At 46.9% G+C, this 25914-nt stretch overlaps 3 protein-coding genes across 5 annotated transcripts in view; 2 read left to right on the top strand and 1 right to left on the bottom strand.

The window, feature by feature from the left end:
• Positions 1 to 17727, bottom strand: part of ILRUN (inflammation and lipid regulator with UBA-like and NBR1-like domains) — a 33038-nt gene extending 15311 nt beyond the window's left edge. For both annotated transcript variants that reach the window (XR_012663945.1, XM_075115753.1), the window contains exons 1-2: positions 17401 to 17727; positions 2815 to 2969 (exon numbers count right to left, since the gene is read on the bottom strand). Coding sequence is in view for 1 of the 2 variants with exons in the window: in XM_075115753.1 (XP_074971854.1) it covers positions 2815 to 2969; positions 17401 to 17558 (313 nt within the window). In the remaining variant the exon portion in view is untranslated. The remainder of the gene's footprint in view (positions 1 to 2814; positions 2970 to 17400) is intronic.
• A 433-nt stretch (positions 17728 to 18160) lies between these two features.
• SNRPC (small nuclear ribonucleoprotein polypeptide C) lies at positions 18161 to 23176 on the top strand. Of its 2 annotated transcripts, none has more exons than XM_075115755.1 (6): positions 18161 to 18694; positions 18821 to 18863; positions 19180 to 19288; positions 20680 to 20769; positions 21402 to 21506; positions 22783 to 23176. In XM_075115755.1, exons 1-6 carry the CDS (start codon positions 18687 to 18689, stop codon positions 22905 to 22907), a joined length of 480 nt encoding a protein of 159 aa, XP_074971856.1. In that variant the 5' UTR covers positions 18161 to 18686; the 3' UTR covers positions 22908 to 23176. The 2 variants fall into 2 exon arrangements, with proteins under 2 accessions (XP_074971856.1, XP_074971855.1); XM_075115754.1 differs by having other exon boundaries at positions 18414 to 18694; positions 20677 to 20769.
• Positions 23177 to 25635: 2459 nt separating this feature from the next.
• BLTP3A (bridge-like lipid transfer protein family member 3A) overlaps positions 25636 to 25914 on the top strand; it is a 35558-nt gene continuing 35279 nt past the window's right edge. The window contains exon 1 of the mRNA XM_075115989.1: positions 25636 to 25747. Coding sequence (XP_074972090.1) covers positions 25704 to 25747 — 44 coding nt within the window. The 5' untranslated portion in view covers positions 25636 to 25703. The remainder of the gene's footprint in view (positions 25748 to 25914) is intronic.

The following is a 25914-nucleotide window of genomic DNA, read 5'->3' as shown; positions in this document are numbered from 1 at the left end:
CTTGGAGACTCATGAAAAACTAGTTTCGTAGAATTTTCTTTTGCTTCTTCCCCAGTAATGTGACTAAGCCAATGACTTTGAGAATACCTTCCGCTTGTTTGAGGTTGATGGAAATGGCTAAGGAAAGCCTGAACCACCAAGAAGCATGGAACTACTCTCAGTGGGTGCTGATCTGACCTCAGATTACCCCAAAGAGCATCCTTTGCAACAGCTCGCCTGCTCCTCTAATCCCTGTGGATACTTCAGTGAAGATGTGGCAGGGACTGGTTTTCTAGTCAAGTCCTTATCTGTGGAATTCACAATCTAGCAGGGAAAGCGTGATGTGAACAAGTAATGTGGGATATATCACTACAGCTGGAAACAGTGCTGAGACAGGAAGATCCCTGAAAGAGGAGCCGGGTGACTAGCTGACCTCAGACTACGGCGTGTGGGAGTTGAGTATGAAGTCTCATCTGAAAAGGTTGGCAGCCCAGCAACATGGTTCAGTTTAAATAATTTATGTGATTTTTATCGGTTTTAATGGCTTTAGGCTTGCAAGGTGCCTAGAACGCTGCAACTGATAAGCCCCATAAAATGAAACGATGATTATGTCATTCTATTTCAGTACACTCATCTCTCAGGAGATGATAAATTGTAGTAACTGTCCTGCAGAGCCAGCAGCAGCTGGGGGTAGAGGGGGAAGAGGAAATAATTGTGTTAAACCCTGCTGCTCTTTCAGCAATGGGTCTATTATACAAACTGGCCGCTTGGCAGACATGCCAAGCACCATCCTGGATGGTGTCAGAGCAGGGTATTGGTTTTTAATAACACATAGGAAAACCTGACTGAACCTAGCTTACTGCTTGCACGCTTAAAACTGACAATCTCTCAGAGCTGTGCTTGTCACACTCGTCAAGACACTGAACACTTCAGTGACACATGCCTCAGGTATTTTGTGTTTTAGAACTGAAGCAATTTAATCAAGGGTTGCTGTACAGCTGTTAAAAACCTTGGCTTTGCTTCAGTTATCTACCTAACAAGCAGATATTATCTGGAAACACTATAGTCCTTTGATATAGTACCCTAATTAAACCATAAAATGGCTTTAAAGTGCTATGGTCCTCCTTAAACTGCAGTGTTATAACACAGTTTGTGAAGTTGCATTTAACTAAAACATGCCTCAACAGCGTGGTTTTAACAAGATCTGGCCTCCAGCACCACCGCTAGAGTACAGATGTACTTTTTAAGAAGTCAGGCTTTAACCCACACAGAAGCCAAAACAAATGCTGGCCTTGCCAGGAACTCATAAGTCAAGACTAACTCCCTTTCCTCATTTTAGAAGACACATGGATTTCAGAAAGTCAAATGTTCCAAGAACAATGAAACACTGCTTGAATTAGGATGTTACAGTAAGGCTGAACTGGCATGCAGGAAAGAGTACATCAGAGGAACAAGAGAGGAAGGAGTCTGAAAGGAGCAAGATAGGGATGTAGTCATAACACACGCAAATTAAGTTACTAATAGTGGAGAAACAAGATCTGTTAAACTTACTACATTTGTAAGACTTGTATTTGAGACACAGTTATAAAAAATTTTTCACATTACCGGAGTTGTGTCACCTTTCCATTGTACTAAGTCAAGCAAATACAGGCAGAAAAAGTAGACTGAAATAATTAAGCCCTTTCTCTAGACTAGTCTTTATAAATTAGTGTTCTTAAACACACACACCCCCACTTCTCACCTTATGTCCTGATGAAACACTCCTAGATTTTTTTTTTTTTAGCATGGTTTTAGTCTCTGTTATACTTCGATACTCAGCACAAATCTGTACAGCAGTCGAGCACTGCAGTTATTTACAAGGACAAATACTAACACAGCTGAACTTTACTCATGATGATTCATTATATTATACCTTGTTGTGCTATCATTCTTCTTCACAAAAGTGCAAGCAGGTCAATTAAAGTCAGACACACAGCTTAAACACTCATGCAACATCCTGTCACTGCTACACTAGAACTAAACAAGGTACTCCTCTTTGCATCCATGGATCTCATTTTCCTCTCTGACTGCATCCCAACAGATCAAGCACTGAGAATGTGTTTTGCCTAGTCTCACTTCCTGGATTCCAGTTGCTATTTAGACGTATTTCATACTGGAATGTGATCTCTCCAGCCTTGCATCCTCCTCTCAGAGCATGAAAAAGCAATTCTGTGAAAAGTGTATTAAAAAGTAAAGGGTACCTGCCTCGTTACCCTTGCACAGCTACCTCAGAGTTAGATCGTTGCATCACTGCCTCCAGAGAACACAGTTCTATAGAGCGCCAAACGACAGGGGCAGTCGGCAAAACGGTGTGATGAAGGTAGCAGTAATATACAAGCTGGTCACGAGCTAAAAGGCATTGAGATTAAAAGGGATCTCTTCACTGACTTAAAAATGTGTTCCACTTGTTTGCATCAAGCGATCAGAAGTATCTATTTTCAGATCTAACTACTTCCATTAAAAACAAACAAAACTCAAAAACCCCAAACCCTTGCACTTAATTTCTTTCACCTGCCTCTTCCTACAGAGGATTCCTAGAGCTTTTGTTTCTGCAGTGGCACAAGGAACAAGACTGGGAAACCATCTGAGCTGCGCATCTCACCACAAAACGTTTGTGCCAATAAGGCGGGGAATACGCACAGGCTCGCAGGCTACCTCCTCCAGTAACAGGGCAGCTCGACTCCGAGTTAAGTGCGCACAAACCTACTGCCTCAAGCCAGCATCTCTTCCATCAGATCTGCCATCCTGTCACGTAATACAGGCTACATGGGTTTTGCTACAGCCTGAAAGCCTTACCTGTGTTTTGTATCCTCCATGTTTTTGTAAACTGGGTATCAGGAGGGATGGACTCTCCTTCACCTATGGTGACATCTTCAACAAAGGACATGGAGGGTACGTTGATATTTGGACTCTCAAAATCATAGTAGGCTCCAATGGCGGCTTGTAGATTCCTAGAAAGCAAAGAAGCAGATTACAACCTGAAGTACGGGTGGCTCAGGCCCTGTTCACAACTTTATATGTCATCCTAAACAGTTAAGCAAAAATATTATCCAGACTATATTAGCTCTGCTGCTCATCTTTTTTTAAAGCTTTTCTCTCTATCACACATTGATCCTCCAAGATAATAGAACTCAAAATATAGCATTTTACTTGCCAGGGACACCATTTTAGACCACTTTTCTACTCTACCTCTTATTTTCACTGGAAATCTTGGAACTTAAGAGTCTTGGAGACTTCTACCCCACTAGCTCTTTATTAAATTTGCCAAAAAGTTCAAGAGATACTGAGGGAAGTGCCACAAGGCAGCACATAAACAACCAGGTGGTTTCTTTACACCAGCCTTGTTTCCTGAGCTAATTTCAGGACTGAACCTCTCTGTTTTATTTTGGCACAAAAGGTCCAAAGGAGCACAAGATGAACAAAACACAAAGAACGCTCTCATGATAACTCTCAGGGCCAAAGGGCATCAGTAGCTACGGATAATAACTCAAGCCTTGCTGCTTTTGAAACATATGGTCATGTATGAGCCACAAGAACTCTAAGACTATTTATTAATCATTAAAGTGCCTGCTGAGCTCTGCGTAGTCACAGCTCAAAGGAACTTATAAACCATCTGACTCAAAATTCTTACTGAATAAAGACAAATGGCAGTGGAAGTCTGTGATATATTAAGGACACTCAGAAAGCCAGAAATGCTCTCGATTCCTGAGTCGTGGTGTAGCTGGAACTCGTATGATAATGACTGCTCCCCTTTTCAAAGTAAAACAGGAAGAGGATTCATGAGCCTTAGCTGCCGTTCCACGATATACTATTAAGTTATTATGTAAGTGCTTGGCAAGTCATGTAATTCCTCTGTTTACGCATGTCTGAGGTTGTGGCCCTCATTTACATGTTGTGAGTAGGTGCTGTAAGAATGGAGATGAGTAAAATCTCACCAAAAGCAATGGGCATAACAGCTGCCTTTTATTCATGATTACAAAAATCTCTGCTGCTTTTTTTGAGCAGGATAGGAAAAAACCCCACCACCTAAAAGAAAGCCATGCAGAAGGCCAGTCAGAAGCTGCACTGTATGGGTACAATGATACATTGAGGGTTTGTATTGTGGTGGAGTGTCATGTGTCTAAACCAAAGCCAGAAAGCCAAGGTGAAAAGCAAGAGAAACATTTGAGCATGACCCTGAGAAAGAGCAAACATAGGGCTTTTCAGACTGCTTGCCAGCTGGAAAGAGGCTCGAAACGGTGAGCAAAGAAACTGCCTCCTGTTCAATTCCTACAGCGTTCAAGGGAAAAAAAATAAAATCAGACATTCTGGATAAATTCAGAACTGCATGGGACTGCTTTCTCCTCCCAGAGAACACAGAGGGCCCAAAGCAAAGTAGCTAATAACACTGGAGCTTTGGTCAAAGGGGGTAACAGCAGTATTAGGCAGCTCTACCAGCCACCCACGAAGGAGCGAGTGGAAGAGGACCTACACAACAGATGTATCAGTTTGGTAATCCACCACAAATGACAGAAGCTAATCACCGCAGGAGTTACTGACATCCCACTACGTCTCCCAGAGCACAGCCAGCATGTTCGGAGGCACTGGAGGAATGTTCTGCTCAACATGGCCACAGTGATCGATTGGCAAGTTTAGCAAACCAAGGCTTACAGCGAGACCTTTCGCCATCCACACCAAACGGACTTTGATATGGAGACAAAAGAGCCACCGTGTAAGATTACCACGTTTAGAACAATGAATTTCAGACCAGAAGCCATTATTCAGCTTGAAGCGTTTTCTACTTAGGAGTGTCGGCTATATTTAATACAGCCAGCTCAGTCAAATGCTACAGGAAGGGTGCATGTCACATTAGCCAATAAATAGAGACAAATGCTCGGTTTTACGTCACCAACCGCCTGTTGCTTATACACTACACAAGATTTACATAACTCACAACTGGGCTGTGCCAAGAGACTCCTGTTCGCTCAAACAGCTAAAACTATGATCTGGAGTATAGTTTTCACTATGATTTCTTCCCATATTACAGAAATCCAAGGCAAAAGGTATTCCAGGAGCTACAAAAGACAGCAATACAGCCCCTTTTCTTCCTAATCCACTACTACATGAAGACATTTTCAGACGTAGTACAATGCCTTGTGAGTTATGATTCTGGCCTCAGTAATGATATTTTATTGACACTGAGAGGAAAAAAATAAGAGTTCAAAGGGGAAGATTTCTACTGTAATTCTTTGTAAGGCAGCCTGCACTGTTTTTTGTTTGCTTGGCTGCAAACACGCTTCAAAAGGTAGTGGGCTATTTGTGCACATAGGCCCCCTGCCAACTCCCTTCCCCTCCCTGTGTCATATTTCATTGCTTGCTTTGCCATTGGGAAACAACTCCAGTCCTCTGCAGCATTTAGTTAAAAACTAACTAAAGAAGAGCACATGCAGAAAGACAGATTTGCCACCCTTTTGTGATCGGACATTCACAAACCCACCTTCCCACTCCCATTGTTTTGATCAACGTGCAGCGGGTTTTGTTTGGGGTGGGCCCTTTTGCACATTCAGATACGTCTTGGCCTTCCCACTAGAGAATTAAAAAGAAGCTTCCAGAAACTAAAGAGAAATTGAAAGTGGCGAGAGCCAGAGTCAGGATGACAAAGCAAATTTGACTTAAGTTCAAGCTCTTTGACACAGACAACCTAAGAGATAGCCACTGAGAGGCCGTATGGCACCGCTCTGCTGCAAGAGATACAGTGCTCACGCTTTAGTCGTGTCACCCGCTTACCCAACCAGCAAAGCCAGCAACGTGGCACTGCTGGCTTCATCTCCACTCTTTCCAAGGAGATGGTGCTCCCCGCCTTCCCTACCCCCAAAAATCCCAAGTATCAGTTTGAATGCAGCATCTTGCTTGGGAAAAATGAGTGCCATTTGCAGAGGCAAACTATTTGCATCCTGATTATTTGCAGGTTCTGGAGACTAAGTAGTACACCCTACCGCTCTGCCTTTCTACTATAGGCACAGTATTAGTGGACTTTACAAGCAAATGCAAGCATTCAATGAAAGAAGTGGCTTCAAGGTCAAACACATTCAAGGCCCTGAAACTTATGTTTTATATATTTGTTTTTATAGATACATATTTTACCGTCATACTTGTGTACTTGGACTTTATTCTTGTGCCCCAGCTGTAATTGCATAGCGCCAACTGCAGATACTTCAGGGACAGGAACAGAGTCAGACCTCAGAGAGGAAGGGGTTATAATATAAATGTCCCGCTTACACATCCACGCCTGTGGTATTTTACTCCTCCTAGGTATGACTTGCACCCCACTACCCCTTTTCTCTCTACCATATGAGATGAATTATTATAAGCCAAACAACTTCAAAATGAAGATGAGCGTGCCAAATCTAGCCAGTGTAATTTCCATGACTGATCTCTGCTAATTACAGGGATGGCCATACATGTCTGTCTTAACAAAGCCCTTCAGGTGTCAGGCCCTCCTCACCTTTCCTAAATGAAGCAATTTTTCCATTTTTATAGCAGTCCTGCACTGCGAGAGTTTGTAGCTCTGCCATACTTACAGAGCAGGTCCAACAGGATTTAGGCTCAAACCCCTGAAAAAAGCCTGCAAGCAGCAGACACCCCACAGACCAGGTGAGCCTACTTACGGTCACCACAGTGCTCACTGTCAGTCCTAAGAGCAAGATTCTGGAAAGAGAGAGGGCAGAGGGCAGCAAATAAAGGTTATAGCTCCATATTATCAACCAAATCCAGTCTAACTGTGGATACCCCACTCCTTCCTCTCCAAGGGCATCCCATGACTCTCACATGTCAAGTGCTTTTACCCGACAAAATTCTACCCGCAGAACCAGAGAAAGTGTTCCTTTTCAGATCAATTCTTTTGCTCTGCTGCTTTGTTTCAAGCCTCAGGAGCTAAATTACAATAGTGAAGTTAAAACCTTCTCTGCTAATAGCTCTGGAGATGTCCCTTAACAACTCTTAAGTGTTTGCGAAGAGGTGGTTTATCTTGAGCCATTCCTCCCCTTCCCAGTTTTTTTTTTCCAGACGGCCTTTTGTTATGTTAAACCAATATATTTAGACAGTAATTACTCCCAATTAACTAGGTCACCACGCAGTATTCAAAAATAAAAGGAATTCTTCCAAATCAATTCACAAACTAGAGGCCTCCTTATACAACCTAACTGTTGTGCAAACAAAAAGCAATATACAGATAATTGGAAATATTTTTATTATTGATTCAATCAGATTCTTTTTTAGGAGAACTGAAGGAACCGAAGCACCAAGGCTTACTCACTGTGGTCTTATGCAAGGCAGGGCATATGCACAATACCTAATCCTTCTGTTAGCAATAAAGCATATGATTCTTTCAACATACACGGGTTAAGCATCTTGGAAGTAAAGCAATACAACCAGGTCATCCTAACATCCCAGACAAGGGACATCAGAGTCCCAGCAAACAGGGACTCTCAAAAAGGTAGGGACAAGTGAACTGGAGGAATTGGCTACCATCGAGCAGCTGTAACCCTCCCACTGAGCTCTCCCACCAGCCATCCTGCTGGGCTGACACCAGGAACGGTATTCTGGTTTTGTTTTCAATCTACCAGCTTAAAGGTCTGAACTCGAAAAAAAATCCCTTATGATGTGCAGGTTAATGTATGTGGTGACACATGAGAATTCCTCTCCAAAATAACATTTACAGTAGAAAGCAACAACTTTGCAATTTTAACAATAAATGTTATAGGAATCAGTAAGTTTTCATTTGTTGTCAAATTCTTTGATGAAAGATCCAAAGAAAAATATTTTTAAAAAGTTTTTTGGGGGGTAAAAATCCAAATCAAGTCAAAGCATAAGCTCAAAATCCAAATTTTGCTCTTATTACTCCTGCCCACTCCTACAGCCACACCAGTGACAGGTGAAAGTTTCCAGAGCTGACTCTTCTGAGCTGCCAGAAAAAGCAAAGGGTAGAGCCTTCTCAGTGCAATTCCAAGTTAGCCTTCAATTTAGACTTTCACACAGGATGTAGCCGTTAGATCATACGCAGAAAGTAGACATTTATTAAGTCAAGTAGAAAGCACTTTGACAAATGGACTCAGCCACTTCATCGTGCAGAGCAACTGTAATAAAAGTAAATGCCAAGTTACATCTCTCTCCCTGTGTGGAGGAAGAGGAAAGCCAGGCAAGTGTCCAATCTGTAATGTATGTTCATTGTATGTCCTCAGCGCCCACGTATGGCGCAATATTTTGTCATGAGAGAAGCAACTCAGGTGTGATTATCCTGGAAACACGCAATGCAAAAACTGAGCAGCGATATATAAAAGTACAATGAAATCTCAAGAACATCACGTGTTACGTAGAACACTCTGTGCTCTTTCTGTAACAGAACCCTCAACCTTTACAGGCCTTTCTCTCCTTCTCCCAATGCAATATGTAACCAGGCACCATAATACCCCATAAGGTGTCTACTGTTAAAAGCAGAAGGAAATGTGCAAAAGAAATAGTGCAGCAGATGGATAATTTCTCGCTCCTAAACAATGGAACATCTCTACATGATACAGGTGGGAGAGACTAAAAATGTACATGGAGGACATCCAAATGAGGCAATCCTAAGGCCACGCTTTTTATCTCTTAGTCTCCAGTACCTTCTTTGGATTTCATTTGCCCCAGCTACTGGGGAGCTGGACTGACAACACTACAAGCTAGGACATCGCTACCCTACTGCTCCTGAAGTAGGAGATGCCGCACTCAAAGCCTCAGAGAAAGCTGCAGGAGGCGGGGGAAAGAGATGCACTTGCGACACCACAGGGAAGCACTTTTACCTGGAGTTTTCAATTCAAACATTTTCAATAGAGATGACACGTGGCAATTAAGTGGGAAGTCTCAAGATGTTTTCAAGGACTGGAATTTTAATCAGTGAATGGCTTTCACCAGACATCATTTCACAAAGCAAAATCTGCGTTATCAGTTATCTTCATTCTTGACCTCTCCTACACTAAACCACAAGGTTGGGAAACTACCTTAGAAAATGTTATATTGAAGACGGCCACTGAGGGAAGGCGAAAGCTTTTAGTTGAACTTACACAGCTGGGGGGGGGGGGGTTGGAGGAACCAGCTAATTCAAAGCTTATGTATTTTCTCACATGAAGCCACAGAAAAACATTTCATTGTCTTAGCTGTAAACAGCCATTTTCAGGACGTTCCAGGAAGACGAGAGAAACCTGCAGCAACACTGCGCTCTTTACAGGGGCAGCGCAAGGAAAGAGACTGGGAGGCCACAGGAGAGGCACACCGTTCTCAGTGCACCCCAAACCACCAAAGGAAATCACTTTCCTTTACCAGGCTGTTAACAAACACAGTTTAACCATTATCCTGGTGCCTGCGCTTGGCCGGGCGCTGTGCCTTGCCAACCAACAGCAAGCGGTCTCAGTGACAGAATCGATACTACGATGCTGCTACAAGCACAAGTCCATGCAGCCACCACCAGCAGCTGAACCCTCCCCTAAAGCAGGTGGTCAGGAGCTTTAAGCGGGGGGGGGGGTGTAAAATATTTTGAGAATGTCACAGCAGGAGCTGCTCTCTGCTTGCTGCCATTGGAAACAGGCAGCAGCTCTTCCCCGTGGAAGGTAATCAAGAGCTGCCAGCGTGGAGATGATTCTGTAACTGCTAATTCCTCAGTATAAACTATGTCACCAATCTATAATTGTCTGCATTAAAGTAAAGGGGGGGATTAAGCTACAGAAACTGTCTGAGAACAAGTTCAGGCATGTAAGGCAGTCCAGCTGGACTAAAATTATATTGTACCCAATTCCTTCTGCTGCAGTTGTCTGCTTACATTTCCATTTCACATGCACCCAGTTTTTAAATGTTTTGTAACTGAGCATAGCACAATTATAGTGTGTTCTACGGTTAAAAATATATTGTAATTAAAGTCTAGCTTTCATTCAAAATAATCAGGTCTAATATTAGAGTTATTCTGGAGAAGGGGTGCATGTTTGCTTTTTTATTTAGTGCACTAAATAAAAGCTGCCCAAGAAAATATTTTTCGATTGTTTAATTCTACAATTCTGTTATTTTTAGTAGCATCAGGGTACAGTTATGGACACCAGAGGTGCAAGAGTCTACAAGAGTTCACATGTACTAAGAAGACATCTGCTACGCTCTAAGTTAGCCACGATGGACTAGGCAGTTTAAAACCGATTTTCTGCTTGCCAGCCACAGGGTGTGGATGGCCCTGTGCATGCGTGCACTGCTCAGCAGCGGCCACAGCCTGGAGATCACCCGCCCGTTCTGGCATTTTGGCAATGGTACCTCAGGAGCTACTAGACGCATGTCCATGGTGTCTTTTCTGCCTCCAAGGACAGCACTCCACCAAATGTTTGAAAGTAAGAATGCCATCAAGTTTAAATCCTCACCTTCCCTCTTCCCTACTACTAAACTTTATCAAAACCCAAACGATCCTTTAAACCCAGCGCTTCACCCTTCTCACCACATTCAGTTCAACTGGTCACCACCTACCAATATAACTAGAATCACATTAAGACCTAGGTCACTTAAAACAATTCCCATGTACCGAGACACATATGAATACAAGATTTTTTGTTCTTATCACCTGATTTAGGAAGAAGAGAAGCAAAGCAGTATGACTCCCACCCACCACTGTTACTTCCCCACCAAAGGCCTGGAGGAGCACTGAACCAACCCAAAGAAGTTTCCAGGGAAGGAGGAGGATTGACTTGAGAGCTCAGGTTTCCTGCCTCTGCCGTGACACGAGGATTCCTCCTGCTGCCCTGTCAAAAGGAAAGCAGTATCAAGACCAAGCTTGAGATTTGTAGAGAGCACTGGGGAAGTTTTCCTCAGATATATCTGAATGTGGATTAGCAAATGGGAAGTGAGAGGAGTCCCATGGACTGAGATGAGGAGTAGACAAAACATGGACGGCAGGGACCCCGAGCTCTTTCAGGTGAAGCACACATACCACAACTCCACGCTTGCAGTGGCATAATAAACTCTGTGGCAAATCCAACAATGCCAATGTGAATACAAAAGAAGGTTTTATATTTCTTAGTTCAGGGAAAGAGAAAATCCTACCATTTGTTGCTTTATCCTACCTTCCTTTGACTTCCCACATCGAGGGGAAAAAAAGAGGAAAACTCAGTAAATGTAGCAAGACAGAACATCTGTTGAAAACCAGATGGAGTTCTCAGATAGCAGTGGATTAGTTCACTGGACACTAACAAAAACCTTGCCTTCAAAGAGCTGAGGAAACCAAATTAGTTTGTTCACCCTTCAGTCAGGATCTCCAAATAAAAGCTAGAGAAGAGATCTTGATATAAGACCAGACAAGAACAGACATCTTTGTCAATCTAATATTTTGTTAGATTTGAGAAAATCAGATGTATTTGATCCGTAATAAGAGATGCATATTTGCATCTGAAGAATGATATAACAACAGTGTTTTGATTTAAGAGATCAACTAAATTCTTGGGGGGCTGCTGGTGTTTAAGCAAGGGTTGGAATAAAAAATGCAGGTGTTTTAATGGCAGCGATTAGTTGTAGTGAAGTCCTCCACCAGAGCAATCATGTAGAGCCATTCTGTAATCAATAAAAATGGCTTTTGCTTTAACTACACGATCAAAGGTTTCACAGTGCGGGAGCAGCTAAGGACACACATTCCACCTCGACAGTCATATCCTGATAGGTAATGCCTAAAAACTTCACGGCTGCACAGTCTGACTTTGCATGTCCTTGTATTTGCTTTCTAAATATGCTGCTTCCACCGATCGTTGAAAGAGAACATGAAACTATTTGAAGACTGGAAAAAGAAAACGGATTTACCACATGATGACTGGATATATTGTACCAGCAACCCTTTAAATAAGCGCAGGAAGGCTGGGGACAGCGCCTGCCCGCGCACCAGGACCATCCTTTGGCTGACATGTGGTAACCTGTCTGCATATGAGCTCTCAGAGAAGGAGCATTTCAACCCTGAGTGTTTCCTGACACACACTTGGAGAGCTGCTTTTGACAAGGAAACAAACAAACAAACAAAAATCTATTAACATAGGACATCCACATGCCTTTTTTTTTAAATGGCAGTTCTGCAGACACCTGCAAGGTTAAAAATCAGGTGTACTAGCATTACCCCTTATGGGAAATGCATCCTGTGTGAGTAAATCCTGTTGATATGAATCTGTTCTGTTAAATTCCGTATGTCCTCATGTTTTAGCTAAATATACTTTGAGTATTTCTCTGAATAGTACCTACAGTCCAGCACTAATGTTAACAGATACACTTTCACCCACTTTAAGGAAAAGTAGCATCCTATCATCTTTGCTAGAAAGCAAAAATTAAACACTTACACAAAGTCAGAGTAAAAGCAATAAACCTCCCCACCTATTAAGCTAAAACATGTCTTTAGACTCCCAATCAAGTACATCAACTTCTGGGCAATAGAGGTGGTTCATTTGATTTAATGAATTTAAACAGCCCACCCACAGGGATAAAAACATGTATTTAAAAGGCAATTTTAATTTTGTTAAAAGCCAATATTCTGTCTGTTCTCCAAGACCAATAAAACACTTGCAGAGAAATGTTAGGATACATTTTCCTTGCCATGCTTGAAAATTTTGGATCTCTGATGTAAAAAATTGGTATCACCGCTAGCTAATTCCTACCTCACCCTGGCTCCCTCACTCACACATACAGAAATGCCCTACATCTCACAATACAGAAAGAGGTTTTAAAGCAGATTTCTGTCGTATTTTCAGGGATAAACTTATAAATGTTTTCATACAAAACATCATCTTTAGAGTACTAGGTAAACTGGGATACAGCTACAAATTCTTCTAAGCATATGAAAAAAATTAGGTCTTCCAGAAGAGATCTGACTACCTTACAAGTAATGACCTTAACAAGACCTTTTTCACCAGAAAGCTAGATCAAAAAAGTCTGGGGCTTGCAACAATAAAACTTTTTCCCACACACACAATGGAAGCCATCATTATCTGACACATTTCAATTAAATATCACACCTACAAGACTAATAAAAATTCAGCTTTCTAAACAAAAGCTAAAAAGAGAATGTAAAGAAATAATACATGTAAATTACTGAAATATACATACATTAAGGCTTCCAAATTAGCACTCCCTTCACAGCCAACTGTGCTGAAATATGGATTTTCAATCCAGCACCACTAGCTACTTGAAGTCAAATTAATTTACTTTCTCACAGAACTAAAGAAGCTCCAAGCCTGACGCTGCAGCCTCTCGCCCTCAAGTCGCTATACTCTCCAATTAAAATAAAATTCCTCTTCCCTGTCACAATACAATTTCCATAACATCATTAGAGGAATCTAATGACTTTTATGAAACAGGCCTTAACTGAGTGTCAACAAAAAAATACAATGCACCTTCTGTGCAAAGTTTCCTCTGCTCTTACATCTACACTAATCCGTATTGCTGAAAAGCAGACGCGGCTGGGCTGGCACCTTGGAACTTTTGTTTTGCAAGTGTTTTCCGGAAGGCCCATCTGCCGCGGTACCACCTATCCAGGGACCTACAACCGTCTGGCCTGAGGAAGACTATGAGTAGGTATCTTGGCACAGACTCGCTCAGCACCAATTCTCTGACCTAAACAATCCCTAGTTTTAAAACAGCGCAAACAGTTTTCAAAAGGAGTTTCTTATGCAGGTAGACTGAGTCTCGACAAGTCCAGACACGTTCCTGGCCATACTATCACATAACAGAGAGGAGCTGGAGACACCTGGAACTTCACTTTACCACAAAAATCACTCCTACCATCCCACTGAGCCCCCTCCCTCAAACCTGCAGCCTTGGATGTGCTTCAGTGTGCCGGCAGCCGGGCTCTGCATTGCATAACATCTGGAGGGGGGAAGGGAGCAGGGAGAGTTAAGCATGCCATTTAATGGAGGGTGGATTTTTATCCTGGATGCAATGGCAGAAAAATGCCCTCCCAACTCCGCTGCCTGGGTTTTCCTCCCAAGGAAGAAACATTTTGATGCCAAAACATCTTTTGGAGAAGTTCACTTTTGGTTTGAGGCCAGAAGGGAAAGCCCAACCTCTCAAAAGCCTCACAACTTCTAATGAAAAATAAATAAGTAAATATTGAAGAGGGACAATGCGCACTGCCCTTAAGGAACGTACAGCCAGGACTCTCGACAAGAGCAAAGTCGGATTTGTGTAGCAGAAAGCTAAGAAGTTATAACAGCCCACAACCAGAACTCAACACATAATTAAAAAGAGGCAGATCTCTAGGAAAGTGTTTAATAAATAACAGGGGAAAAAGACAACTCAAAGTGTTTAACCTGTATTTCTTGAAGATCAAGGAACAGTCGCAGAAACTTTGGATGCTTATGTTCTACCTGAAGCATTTTTGCAATATGGTGAATAAAACCAGCTGGCAGTTTCTTAGCGCTGTCCCAAGTCTGCCAGAACTTTGAAAGCACATCGAGCAATTCCAGGGAGAAGTGGACACTTTTAAAGGCTACTTACAAATATCTATATTGCTCCAGAATCAACGACTATTTTTTCCCCTTCAAATTGGCTGAATAAGCTATTTTTAAATCATACCTCTATTTCAGCAGAACTGCAAATTCACTTTAAATACATTAAATACCATTACCAATCCTATTGGAAATACTCTTTCAAAACACATTACATCTCACATTGTTTACTACACAATATGGGAAGGGCGTACAACAGGGAAATAACTTCAGGTCTGGAGAGTACATAATTATCGCCAGAGCAGCTCACCACATTTGTGGAGGGGAAAAAAAAAGGGTTCTAGTGAAAATTATTTATGTCTTTGTTAATTAACCCATCCATGAACATTGCTAAAGAGAACCCAGCCTACCAAGTAAGTGCCCTTCTGTCACCCGTGCCGTGAACTCCCTCACCATTTCCTGCAGATGAACATTAATCCTGATGCAGAAAGAGAGCGGAGGGACCATCACTGCAGGAAAGTGCCACATCTCTAACAAAAGGAAAAGTGACTTGACAATCTCGAGACAAATCATTTGCAGGCCAGACCCGCAATAGAAGATTCTGACCCTAATTCTAGGCCACAAAACCCAAACCTAGTAGGCCACTGCCTAACATCACCTGGGGCAGCGTGGATTACAGAGTTAACTTGCACAGGGTCCTTCAATGTGACAATAGAAAGGTGTTTCCAGAAAGGGGATGCATGTCTTAATTGCACCTTTTCATAACGACTGAGAGCAGGCGTAGCATGGTCAGGCCAATAACCCAAAGGCCATACAAAGGAGAGGTGGGAGCTGGAGAATGGGACAGAAACACAGCAGCAGAACTGCAAACTGCACAAAACCAGGCGCAACAAATGATACCACAGGTCAGGAAAGCGGCGCCCTGGCAAGCACACACGAGAAAAACGAGCAGCACCTGCCAGCATACCTAACTCAGCTCCCTGCTGTTGAAAGGTTAAACTCTCACAGGCTTCAAGCCCACTCTAACAGCAATCTCGCTACAGCCCGTGCTAATTTTCGTACACTCTTGTACACATTACACCAACTTCACAGATTTCCTTTTCGCACGCCCCATCCATCTACAAGGCTTATCAACTAATACTTAAAAAATTGAAAACATATGTTTTTGGTACTGACTGAGCCACTGAAGTTGTGAAGTTTTCACCACTTAATAATTTTCTTCAACTGTAATGAAAAAATTTTAAAAAAGCCGCTGGTTATAAGACTGTAATTGAGATACTGTTACTCCAAAAAGAAATTAAATACTCCTGAAAAAGAAAGAGCTGCTTCAACACTGACCAGGAATACTACAGTTATACATAGTATCTTCACAAGTAACTTCCAGGCTCGTCTCTAAGCTCTCTGTTCTCCCAAGGAACATCACGACAGTCTATGATCTATGAGCACAGCAAAAACCTTGGTATTTGGCTGTTTTATTCATATCATGAGCATGTGAATTAAGTGGGAAAGCATCTTCTGCCGTGAACCGCTTATCCAAAGCAAACTCTCAAACTCCTCGAGAAAGACCTTCTTTCGCATTGTATCAGCTTACAAAACACATGGTTTTATTTGCTATTCCCTGACTCCCTCTGCAGATGCAAATTTGCCAAGATAATTCAATACAGAGCTGCAGGAGGAGGGAAAGATGAAAGGAAAAAGGTGACAAAGTCTTACTACTGTTTACTAGTTCAACAATTCCGCACAAGTTTTTCCCCCCAACTGTTGCTATTGAGACCTCTCGGATTTCAAGTTTCGAACCTCAGGTTTCTGGATTCGATATTATACCACTAACAAAAAATAACAACTATAACTTCACTAAGTAATCCCTGTTAACCATATCTGAAACAGAAAACATGTTGTTGCTCTCCTACATCCATCACAGTGGAGGGAAGCGAACCTCCTAAGAGGGTCACATTTTGGTTCCTGTCCTATACAACACCAAAGCTATTAGAGATGGTTTAAAAGATGCAAGTGGTGGCAAGAAGTCCACAATTCAGACAGCAGCAATTTCACAACATTCTTTCGCAGTCGCTGGGCTCACTGCACCACTAAGACTCCTGGATTCTGTTTTTCACCATTATATTGCACATTTCCACACGTTTTTCCTCAAGCTGCGGCTTCCCTGATAACCTGTACCTGCTTTTGTTTTTCGTAGGGCAGCGACAGAGAGTCTATAAAGCCAAAATATACACCGAAAACCAGAGTATTTAGAGGGTGATCCATAGTTTGCAAGCAGGTACTAAGTTTTTACCAAACACCTAGGTAACTTTTGCGTGGGGCCGTGGTGGCTCCAAGGCTCCCACGCAGCCTTTCTGCCCCGGTTCTCCCTCCTTCTGACCCCGCTATGGGGTCCCGGGCACCGCAATCCATCCCTAGATTCAGCCCATCCTCAGGGAAAGCGCCCTTTAAGAGCTCCTGGGTCCGCGGATCACATGCCCCCTTCCTTCCCATCAATTAGTCACTCTTTAACAGCTCTGCAGCCCTTTGACCGACGGGCTCCGCGAAGTGGCCAAAAAAAAATCACAACCCCGAGGTGGGGAGGGGAGGCGAGCCCGGCTGCCTCCTCGCCCCCGTCCTGCTCCTCTCCGCCGCCGCGCTGCCATGATAGCTCCCTCCCCACACACACACACAGCCGGCCCACCGCCATCACCGGCCCGGGGGCGGCGATGGGGACCGGCGGTGAGCGCCCCCCTCCCCCGGCACCCCCAGCCCTGAGGGCGGCGGGACGGGCCCTGAGGCGGCTCGGGGCGGCGGGAAGGGGGGGGGGGGGGGAGGCGGCCCCTCAGGGCCGGCCACGCTCCCCGGCTCCCCTCAGGGCCCGCTCGGCCGCCTCAGGGCCGCCCTCGGTCGGCCCCGCTCCCCGCCCGGCCCCGGCCCCCCGCACCAGTTGGTCATGTCGAGGAAGAAGGCGCAGCCGGCGGGGCTGAGCTGGAACCCGAGGAGCCGCTGGAACTCGCCGATCAGCACGTCCTTGTCGGTGGTGCCCAGGCAGCTGAACTTCTGCATCAGCTCCGCGTCCAGGTCCACGTCCATGCCCTCCATGGCGCCCGGCGGGGCTCTCCCCGCCGCCGCCCCGGGGCCGCCCCGCTCCCGCTCCCGCCGCTGCCGCCGCCTCAGGGCCGGGTGGGGGCGGGGGGAGCGCGGGCACGGCGGGGGGGAGGGGAGGGGGGGGAAGAGGGGGCGCGGGCGACGCCAGCCGCTGCCGGCACTGCGCAAGCGCCGCCCCGCCTCGCGCCAGGGGCACGCAGCCTATGACGCCACTGCGGCGGACGTCACCCCACGCGCGGGTGCGTCGGTGCCCCGCCCCTCCGCCCGGCGGAAGGGGATTGGCAATGGCGACGGGGCGTGGCCTCCGCATGTAAAACGTCATTTGCATACGGCGCCCTCGCCATCTTTGGGCGGAGGGGAGGAACTGCGTCATAAGGCGGGAGAAATTTGCGTGGCCCTCCCACCCCGGCCGCGCGCTGCCATGTACGGGGGTGGCGCGGGCGCGTGTTGATGTATGCAAATCACTGTGACGTCACGTGGCGCTACACAAACGAGGCGGCGCAAAGCCCGCCAGGGCGGGGTCTCGCGGACGGCGGGATTTCCCCCCTCAACCCCTCCCCCCGCAAAAAAATGACGCTTTCCCCGCAGTTTGCAGACCCGCGAGGCCCCTCGGGGCGCGGCCTCGTGACGGCAAGACAGAGCGTCACCCCCGAGCGCGGTAACGGGCCGCGGGTCCCGCCCCGCCAGCGCCGGGGGGCGCGGCCGGGCCCGACCCCTGCTCTATGTTAATCTTTTGAACGTAAATAAACCTCTTGCTGTTTTTTGACGCAACCCTGCGCGTTACGTCACGGATTTTCCTTCCCAAACACCAGCCGCGGGCCCCGCTCCGGCGGGAACAGGGAGCAGAACCCCTCGGCGGGGAGCGGCGAAGGCCCCGCTCTGATGCGGGTTTGCGGGTGGCTGAACGGCGGCGTGACGTCAGAAGCGACTGCGGGGAGCGGCGGGAGCCCGCCTGCAAGGCGGGAAAAGCGAAACCTCCCCGCTGGCCTCTCTGGTCCCCCTCGGGCCGCCGTCGAGCGCTGAGCCCCGCCCCCCCGCCGCCGCTGTTCGGGCGTCACGCGGCGGAAGCTGTCGCTGTGGTAGTGCGTCACTTCCTGGCGGCGGTGGGGAGCGGGGAGCACCATGCCCAAGTGAGCGCTGGGGTGGGGATCTGGGGAGGGGGGTCCGTCCCCCCGTCCGTCCGTCCCCGGGCAGGCTGCGGCGGCCCCGGCCGTCGGTTCGTGCTCGTTGGAGTAACGAGAGTTTTCCCTCCTCAGGTTTTATTGCGATTACTGCGACACGTACCTCACCCACGACTCGGTGAGTACCAAACCCGCACCAGACGCCTTAAACCAGGGCTTACCCAGGCTAAAGCCGGCGTGTTTGTTCGACCGCGGCGTCCCGCTCGTTTGATCTCTTTTTCCTGCTCCTTTGCAAAAGCCACTCGGGAGCGGGAGGGCTTCGAGCCTCGCTGGCGGTCGGTGGCCGACGCTCAGCAATTACCATTTAGGGTTTTGCACGTCACTCGCCCTCTGGCTGGGTGCTGAAACCGACCTATTTTATACTGCTAATTTGTATATGTTTAAAATTATACAACGTTTCTCTGTTAACTTTGGGTTTATGTGAATTTTTTCAGCCCTCCGTGAGAAAAACTCACTGCAGTGGCCGAAAGCACAAAGAGAACGTGAAAGACTACTATCAGAAATGGATGGAGGAACAAGCTCAGAGCCTGATTGACAAAACAAGTAAGGCTAATCCTTCCCTGACCCTGCGCCTCTTCCCCTTTCCTTCTGCTGTCTTTCCTCTACCTGCTTTTCTTCTGTCCTTCCACCTTGATTCTTCCTCGCTTCCCTGGTGAGCCCTTGCCCTGCGAGTCATGAGCGAAAACATCGCTGGGAATCTGAGCCTTGAACTCATAACAGCGGGAGCTTCTGCCTGCGAGGCAGCGGGCTCTGCCCCAGGGGTTGTTGTAAGGAGGCATTTGCTGCTTTACTGTGGCTGAGGGGGTTGTAGGTACCGCTGCCCTTAGCGCTGCCGGTGACGTCACACAGGGTCGTGTAATGTGTTTTTACTTTTGGGTAGTAGCATGGTTACATAGAGAGTGTGAATAAGGAATGCAGAAGAGGAAAATAGACATTGAAATGTATGGATTTTTACTTTTTTTTTTTTTAAAAAAAAATGCCGTACTTGCCCTCGATTCCCTAGGGATATTGGTTGGCCCCCCTCACCCCCCCCAAAGGCTCAAATAAAGTGTGAGGCATTTCCTCTCACAGTTTATACGGTTCTTTTCCTCTTGCCTCCCCTCTGAATAACGGTTCTTTCCTTTGTCAGAAAAAATACAAGAGCCAGGTTAACTTTGTGGCAGCTTTTTTTAGATCATAGAGCATGTCAGGTCAGAAGGGACCCATAAGGATCATCCAGTCCTACTCCCTGCTCCTCACAGGACTCCCTAAAACTAAACTGTGTGACTCAAGAGCGTCGCCCAGGCGCTCGCTGAACCCTGGCAGGCTGGGTGCTGTGGCCCCCGGCACCCTGGGGCGCCTGTTCCAGTGCCCGCCCGCTCAGCCTTTTCCTAATGTCCAGTCTAGGCTTCCCCTGACGCAGCTTTGTTCCATTTCCTTGTGTCCGTTTTCCTCATGATGAGTCCACCTTTCACTCCTGTTGCCTTCTCATTGATTCCAGTCTTTTGAATTTCTCCTCTTCCCTTTCACGGGTTTTTCAAGCTTTTTGTCACCTACCTCAGCCGCTGCCTTGTTACCATTTCCAAGGCAGCATGTTTTTACCAAATGATCCCAGGTGAAAGCCGCAGCTGCAAACCACGTGATGTGTTTTCTCTACCATCCGCCTTCCTGTTAGGTGTGTGAGATTCATCAAGGAGCTCTCTAGTCTCAGCTGGAGTAATTAATATAATAATTGCCTCCAAGAATATCAGGTGCTTCCGCCATGACAAGCAGCATAAACCAGGGATTTGTTCCAGAGTTAGAACAACTGAGCGTGCAGCATGACGTGAAGTATGCTCTGACCGCGTGGCATGACAAGGAGGATTGGCGCAGGAGCTTCCTCAGCCTAGTAACTGGTTTTTTTCCTGGGATTCTTTCTTTCCTTTTTTTGTTTTTTCTTTTCCCCCCCAATGTAGCGGCTGCATTTCAGCAAGGGAAAATCCCACCGACACCATTCTCGGCACCACCTCCCGCAGGAGCCATGATACCACCTCCTCCCAGCATCCGTAAGTCTGAACCGGACAGTTTTTGTCTGGGACGGGAGCCATCTTCAGCTGTGTTGCATGTTTCCTGGACTTGTAAAGAAAAGCCCTTTTAGCTTAAAATTGAACCAAGATGTTTTGACCTTGTGAGGAGCAAAATGTAAGGGAATGTTTTGTAAGAGTGTTTCAGCAACCATCTTATCATTAGCTTGTCTTATTTTAGCAATGTTGAGTACATGAATGGAAGTGTGTGCCTCCTCACTACTTGCTAGCTGCTGTGTAGATAGGTTCATTAAAACTTCCAGCATGGGGTTTGGGGTTTTTTTATTTTTTAAATAGAACAGGTTTGATAACCTTTTGCACTTCAGCTGGCAAACAACTGAGAGCCCTTTCTGGCTGGAGTCCTGCTGTTGGCTGTGGTAGTCATCTGCGTTAGGTGTGTGAAGTTGGAAATAACGGCTAGAATATTCTTTCTCCGGTTCACTTTTTGGCACCTGAAGTCACAGTTGAAACTGAAAGTGAAGACAGGCAGTTGTAAAGTCATCTGAGACACCTTAAGTACTAAAATGTCCTGTAAAGTTATTAACTGCTTTGCACTGCACATAGTCGGTGAATGTGAAAGCAGTCAGGTGTGTAATGAGTCTGTCTGTCCCCAGCTGGCCCCCCGCGGCCCGGCATGATGCCGGCCCCTCACATGGGTGGACCCCCAATGATGCCGATGATGGGGCCCCCCCCGCCTGGAATGATGCCGGTTGGACCCGGTAAGTCTGGAGAGAGGTAAATCTCTGTAACCGAGGTACTGCCTGGTCTGCTCTGCAGGATGCACGGGTTGTGTTTTCTGTCCCGCTGAGCAACAAGAGAGTTACGAAAGGAGCTCAGTGGAAAATGCGAAGCAGCTGCCGTGTTGGGTGTAGCTGTGGGGATGAGCTCGAGTTCACAGCTCGCATCACTTCAGACACTGCATTAGGTGCAGCATGGATGGACAGCCCCGCGTGTCGAGCTGTATTTCAGTTTGTGTGCTCTGTAGGCACGTTTGCTGATCTGTTATCTGCGCGGTGAGATGTAAAACAGCCTTAAGTGCTGATCAAAGTTCCTTTGGTACTTGTTGAGGGTACTTACTAGTACAGCTGAAACTATTGCTCTGGTAAATTGTAGCTTTTCTACCTCTAGTCTTCACAGCACCATCTTTAATTGTTTAGGAATTCTGTGTTGGTAGTGCCCCCATTTTTGCACAAGGGGGACATTTCAGCACTAAACGAATTTTGTTGTTTAAAATATCTCAAGATGATGTGTTCCAGAGAGACGACGTGCCTTAAAAAAGTTGTTTCCAGAACTGTAAAGGCAAAGTAAAATGTCTTGGTCCATTCCGCTTTTGGGCTTACTGGCATTTGAAGAATTCTCAGGGGGTGTCTTACTGAAGCACTGACTGGGACCAATGTAAAGGAACACGCACACTACAAGTAGCGAAGTGTCTTTGCAGTTATCTTGCTGGTAGAAAATGTTCTTGAAGGGTTTTTAAAGGCACAAAATACGTGTGTAATCTGCGATGTTGGGCAGCGTAGTGGCTGCCGGAAAGGAAATGGAGAAGTTGGATGGGAACCATTATGCCAGTGCTTTTTAGTAGAGCACTTGCTTTTCTTTGGCCATGCTGTTGCCCAGCTGTCAGAAGTACACCAGTCTGGTTTTATTTTTTTTTTTTCAAACACACTTAACTGGAACATTTCGCACTTTTTTCAAAATGAACTTTCTAATTCAGTAATTAAGCGAGTGTCTATCTGCAGCAGTTGAAAATAATTTGTCGGTGAATATTGTCAACAATGGGCGTATAACCCAGGAACGTGGTTCTTCCTCTGCTGATTGCTGATGTCCTTCAGGGAAATGCAGTCCAGCTCAGGCAGCTTCCAGATCAAAGCTTATGCACTTGTAAATGGAAGTTCCCTGGCAGGTGGGGGAGAGAACCTGCAGGCTGTGCTGCTGTGACTCGGCAGTCGCTGCTCCTGAGAGCTCTTCTCTAACACCCTCCCTTTCCCCTCATAGCGCCAGGGATGAGGCCGCCGATGGGAGGACACATGCCGATGATGCCAGGGCCCCCAATGATGAGGCCGCCCTCCAGACCCATGATGGTGCCAACCAGGCCGGGAATGACCCGTCCAGACAGATAAAGGTGGAAACGGAGCTGCCTTTTCTTTGTCATGTTACGATCTTCCGTATGATAAAATACCATAGACCTGTTTCCCTAGGATTTTATATTAAAACAGTGTGTAGAGGAAATCTGCTGTTACTCCAGACTGCAGACGGTTTGACCTAGATACACACTGGACTGATGCTCTGGTACCTGATCTGAGTTTTTTGGTGGATTTTTTGTTTGGTTGTTTTTTTTCCCCTCCCACTGAATTGTAAAACACAACAATAAATCATTGATGCCGGTTTACATACGGAGAATCGGAGCCTTACTCTGCGTGTGGTTTCTCTGCCTGGCAGAAAGAGATGTCAGTTCTTTGTTCTCTCACTACCTGTCTTGCACAGAATTTGTCAGGGTTTCTTTTTCTCCTGAGTCCTTAGGTAGTCTCTCTTTTTGCATGTCATACCCCTCGAGAGATGTATTACTATCTGCATTTTGAATTCTTGTTTCAAAACAAGAATGCGTGGCTTTAATTCAGAGCAGAAAAGGTGGCATCAGAAAAGACTGCAGTGGTATCCGTGGCTGGGGAAACTGCAACATTAATTGACTTTACTGGCACAGAATAGGTTGAATTCTATAAAATGTTGATCCTCTACTGACAGAAGCAGAGAGATGCTGTTAAAAGGCTACTTCTCGCAGAAATTGTTTTGATGCTGCTGAATGTACCTCTCTGTTCTTCTATTGCTACTGCGGCTCTTGTCTGGACACATCTAATTACGTTATTGGAGTTCTTGCATCAGTAGTTATTAACCCTCAGTGCCCTTCTCGGCATAAAGGGATGTGGGGTTGAAGACATATCTCAGGCCCTTTAGTTTATGAAAAGGATTTTGCTTTTGACGAGTAGTGCAGGTGCACAACTGTGATTGAATTAAAAGAATTTATTCTGGCTGCCTAACCTTTGTCATCTACTTCAGTCTGCAGAACTGTCCAACTCATTCGTGGCATATTTGCATCCAATATGAAAGCATGGGGGTGATTTGCATCACAGAAGAAAGTGTTTGGTTAGCAGGACTGCGAGGGCTGCTTTTCCAAGTTGCACTCCGCTATGGGACAGGACAGTCCAGTCAGTTAGAGGAGATGATATTTTTAGGAGCTCATGTGCTTTTCACACTCTCCTGTAAGTAATGTGGTGTAGTTGAGGCACCAAATATTTCATAGCTCAATACTTAATAGCTGTGTTCAACAAACACTGAGATGAGGCAAAGGTTAAAGCATGTTTCTACAATAAACCATACTCGGAGTGGACTTCTGCAGCGCGCGGGCCTCGAGCCGGCCGGGTGTGGCAGTGCTGCAGCGCGGGTGGAGGGGATCCTGCTGCTCCCACGTTCCCTGCGTCCGACAGCAAAGGGATCGTGGTACAGCTGCATCTCCCGCGGCAGGCGCCGAGTAGGTGGCAAGGAGCTGAAATGATTGTACCAGCGTGTGTCGCGGAAGGTGAAACTGCTGACTGGGGACGTGTCTCCCTGATAAATAACCTGAGCGTTTTTCAGCTTTGCGTTGAAGCTGGGTTGCTTTTACATCGCACGCACAATGTGCCCTGTCAAGGCATGCTAATGACTTTCTCCTGGGGAAAAAAATAGGAACTAGCGACGATGAGCGCTGGGGCTTCCATAAGAGTTCAAGCCTTGTATGCCACTTGAGTTCTCCCTCCTACTATCAGGTTAAAACAGAATGTACTCGGTAAAGTACAAACGTGGTTTTCTTGCCATGGAGCTGTTAGTGGCATGACTGATCGCTGTAAGGCCCTGGTGGGCAGGCTGTCCTCGCACAACGGCGTAACCATTTATGTGGGGTTCCCTTTGCTCAGCGTAGCCTTGAAAGCAAAACACTCCCTTGTCATCCAAGCTGAAATCCAGCACAATATGTGAAACAGTCTTCATTGTTGTCCATCAAGGCGTTACAGTGCAAACATAAGCTAAGCAGCACAGAAACTGCCTGAAAGGATGATTAATTTTCTTTTTTTCCTTCCAAGCAGCCTCACTGGTTGCGTTGCTTTCTGTTGAAAATTTTATTGTTGTAATGAGTGCCTCTTTTAGAAAAACTTACTTTCGGCTGACCTGGGAGGCAGGGAGCAGCGCAAGGAAGAGGGGTGAGACCGAGCTGGTTTGTGTCTTGGTGATTTTCTCCTGTAGCTCCAGGGGTGTGAAGAATCAACATTTTAATAGAGGCAAAAGCACGTCATTAAAAGCTGCCCAAAGTGGCTGGTGCCCTCGCTTATGGGCTTCCCCTTGGGGGCTCAGAGGGCCTGGGGTGGGGTTTGAGGGCACGGGGGGCTGAGGGTCGGGGGGTGGGGATGGTCTGAGGGCCAAGGGGCTCTGGGGGCTGAGGGGCCTGGGGGGTCTGAGGGCCAAGGGGCTCTGGGGGCTGAGGGGCCTGGGGGGGGGTTCTGAGTGCTGCGGGGTTGGGGGGGGGGGGCTGAGCGCCGTGGGGGGTCTGAGGGCCAGGGGCTGTTGGGCTTGGAGAGGGGGGGCTCTGAGGTCCAGGGCCTGGGGGATCTGAGGGCCGGGGGCTGAGGGGCCTGGGGGGTCTGAGGGCCCAGGGGGCTGTGGGGGCTTCGGGGCTCTGGGGGCCGGGGGGGAGTGCGCACGGCCGGGGCAGGCCGATTCGCGCCGCGGCCCTGCCCGTGGCGGGGGGAGGGGGGGCCGTGCGGCCGCCCTCTGCGCGCACACGCGGGGAGTGCGGCTGCGGCGCGCGCGGGGGCCGCCAGGGGGCGCGGCGGGGCGGGGCGGCGGCGCCGCGATGGGGTCCCGCCGCTCGCGGCCCTGAGCCCCGCGGCATGGCCGGCATCATCAAGAAGCAGATCCTGAAGCACCTCTCCAGGTGAGGCACCCCCACCCTGCCCCCTCCTCTTCCTCCTCCCGAGGGGCGGCGGGTGCGGGAGGGCCCGGGCCTGTGGGGCCGCTGTGGGGCTTGGGGACCGCAGGGCCCGGCTGGCGGCTCCGCTCTGGAGCTGCCGGGCCGGGGGGGCTGTGGGGCTGTGGGCTTGA

The sequence above is a fragment of the Phalacrocorax aristotelis genome, chromosome 21 (assembly GCF_949628215.1).
Source record: "Phalacrocorax aristotelis chromosome 21, bGulAri2.1, whole genome shotgun sequence".
Classification (NCBI taxonomy): Eukaryota; Metazoa; Chordata; class Aves; order Suliformes; family Phalacrocoracidae; genus Phalacrocorax; species Phalacrocorax aristotelis.
The sequence above is the reverse complement of the archived record's forward strand: the minus strand, read 5'-3'. Positions and strand labels throughout refer to the sequence as shown.

Bases quoted from the DNA above. Each gene is read 5' to 3' on its own strand.
- SNRPC (XM_075115754.1), top strand. The intron at 19,289-20,676 runs GTAAGGCTAATC...TCCCCCCCAATG, and splicing joins GAGCCTGATTGACAAAACAA to TAGCGGCTGCATTTCAGCAA. The intron at 20,770-21,401 runs GTAAGTCTGAAC...GTCTGTCCCCAG, and splicing joins ACCACCTCCTCCCAGCATCC to CTGGCCCCCCGCGGCCCGGC.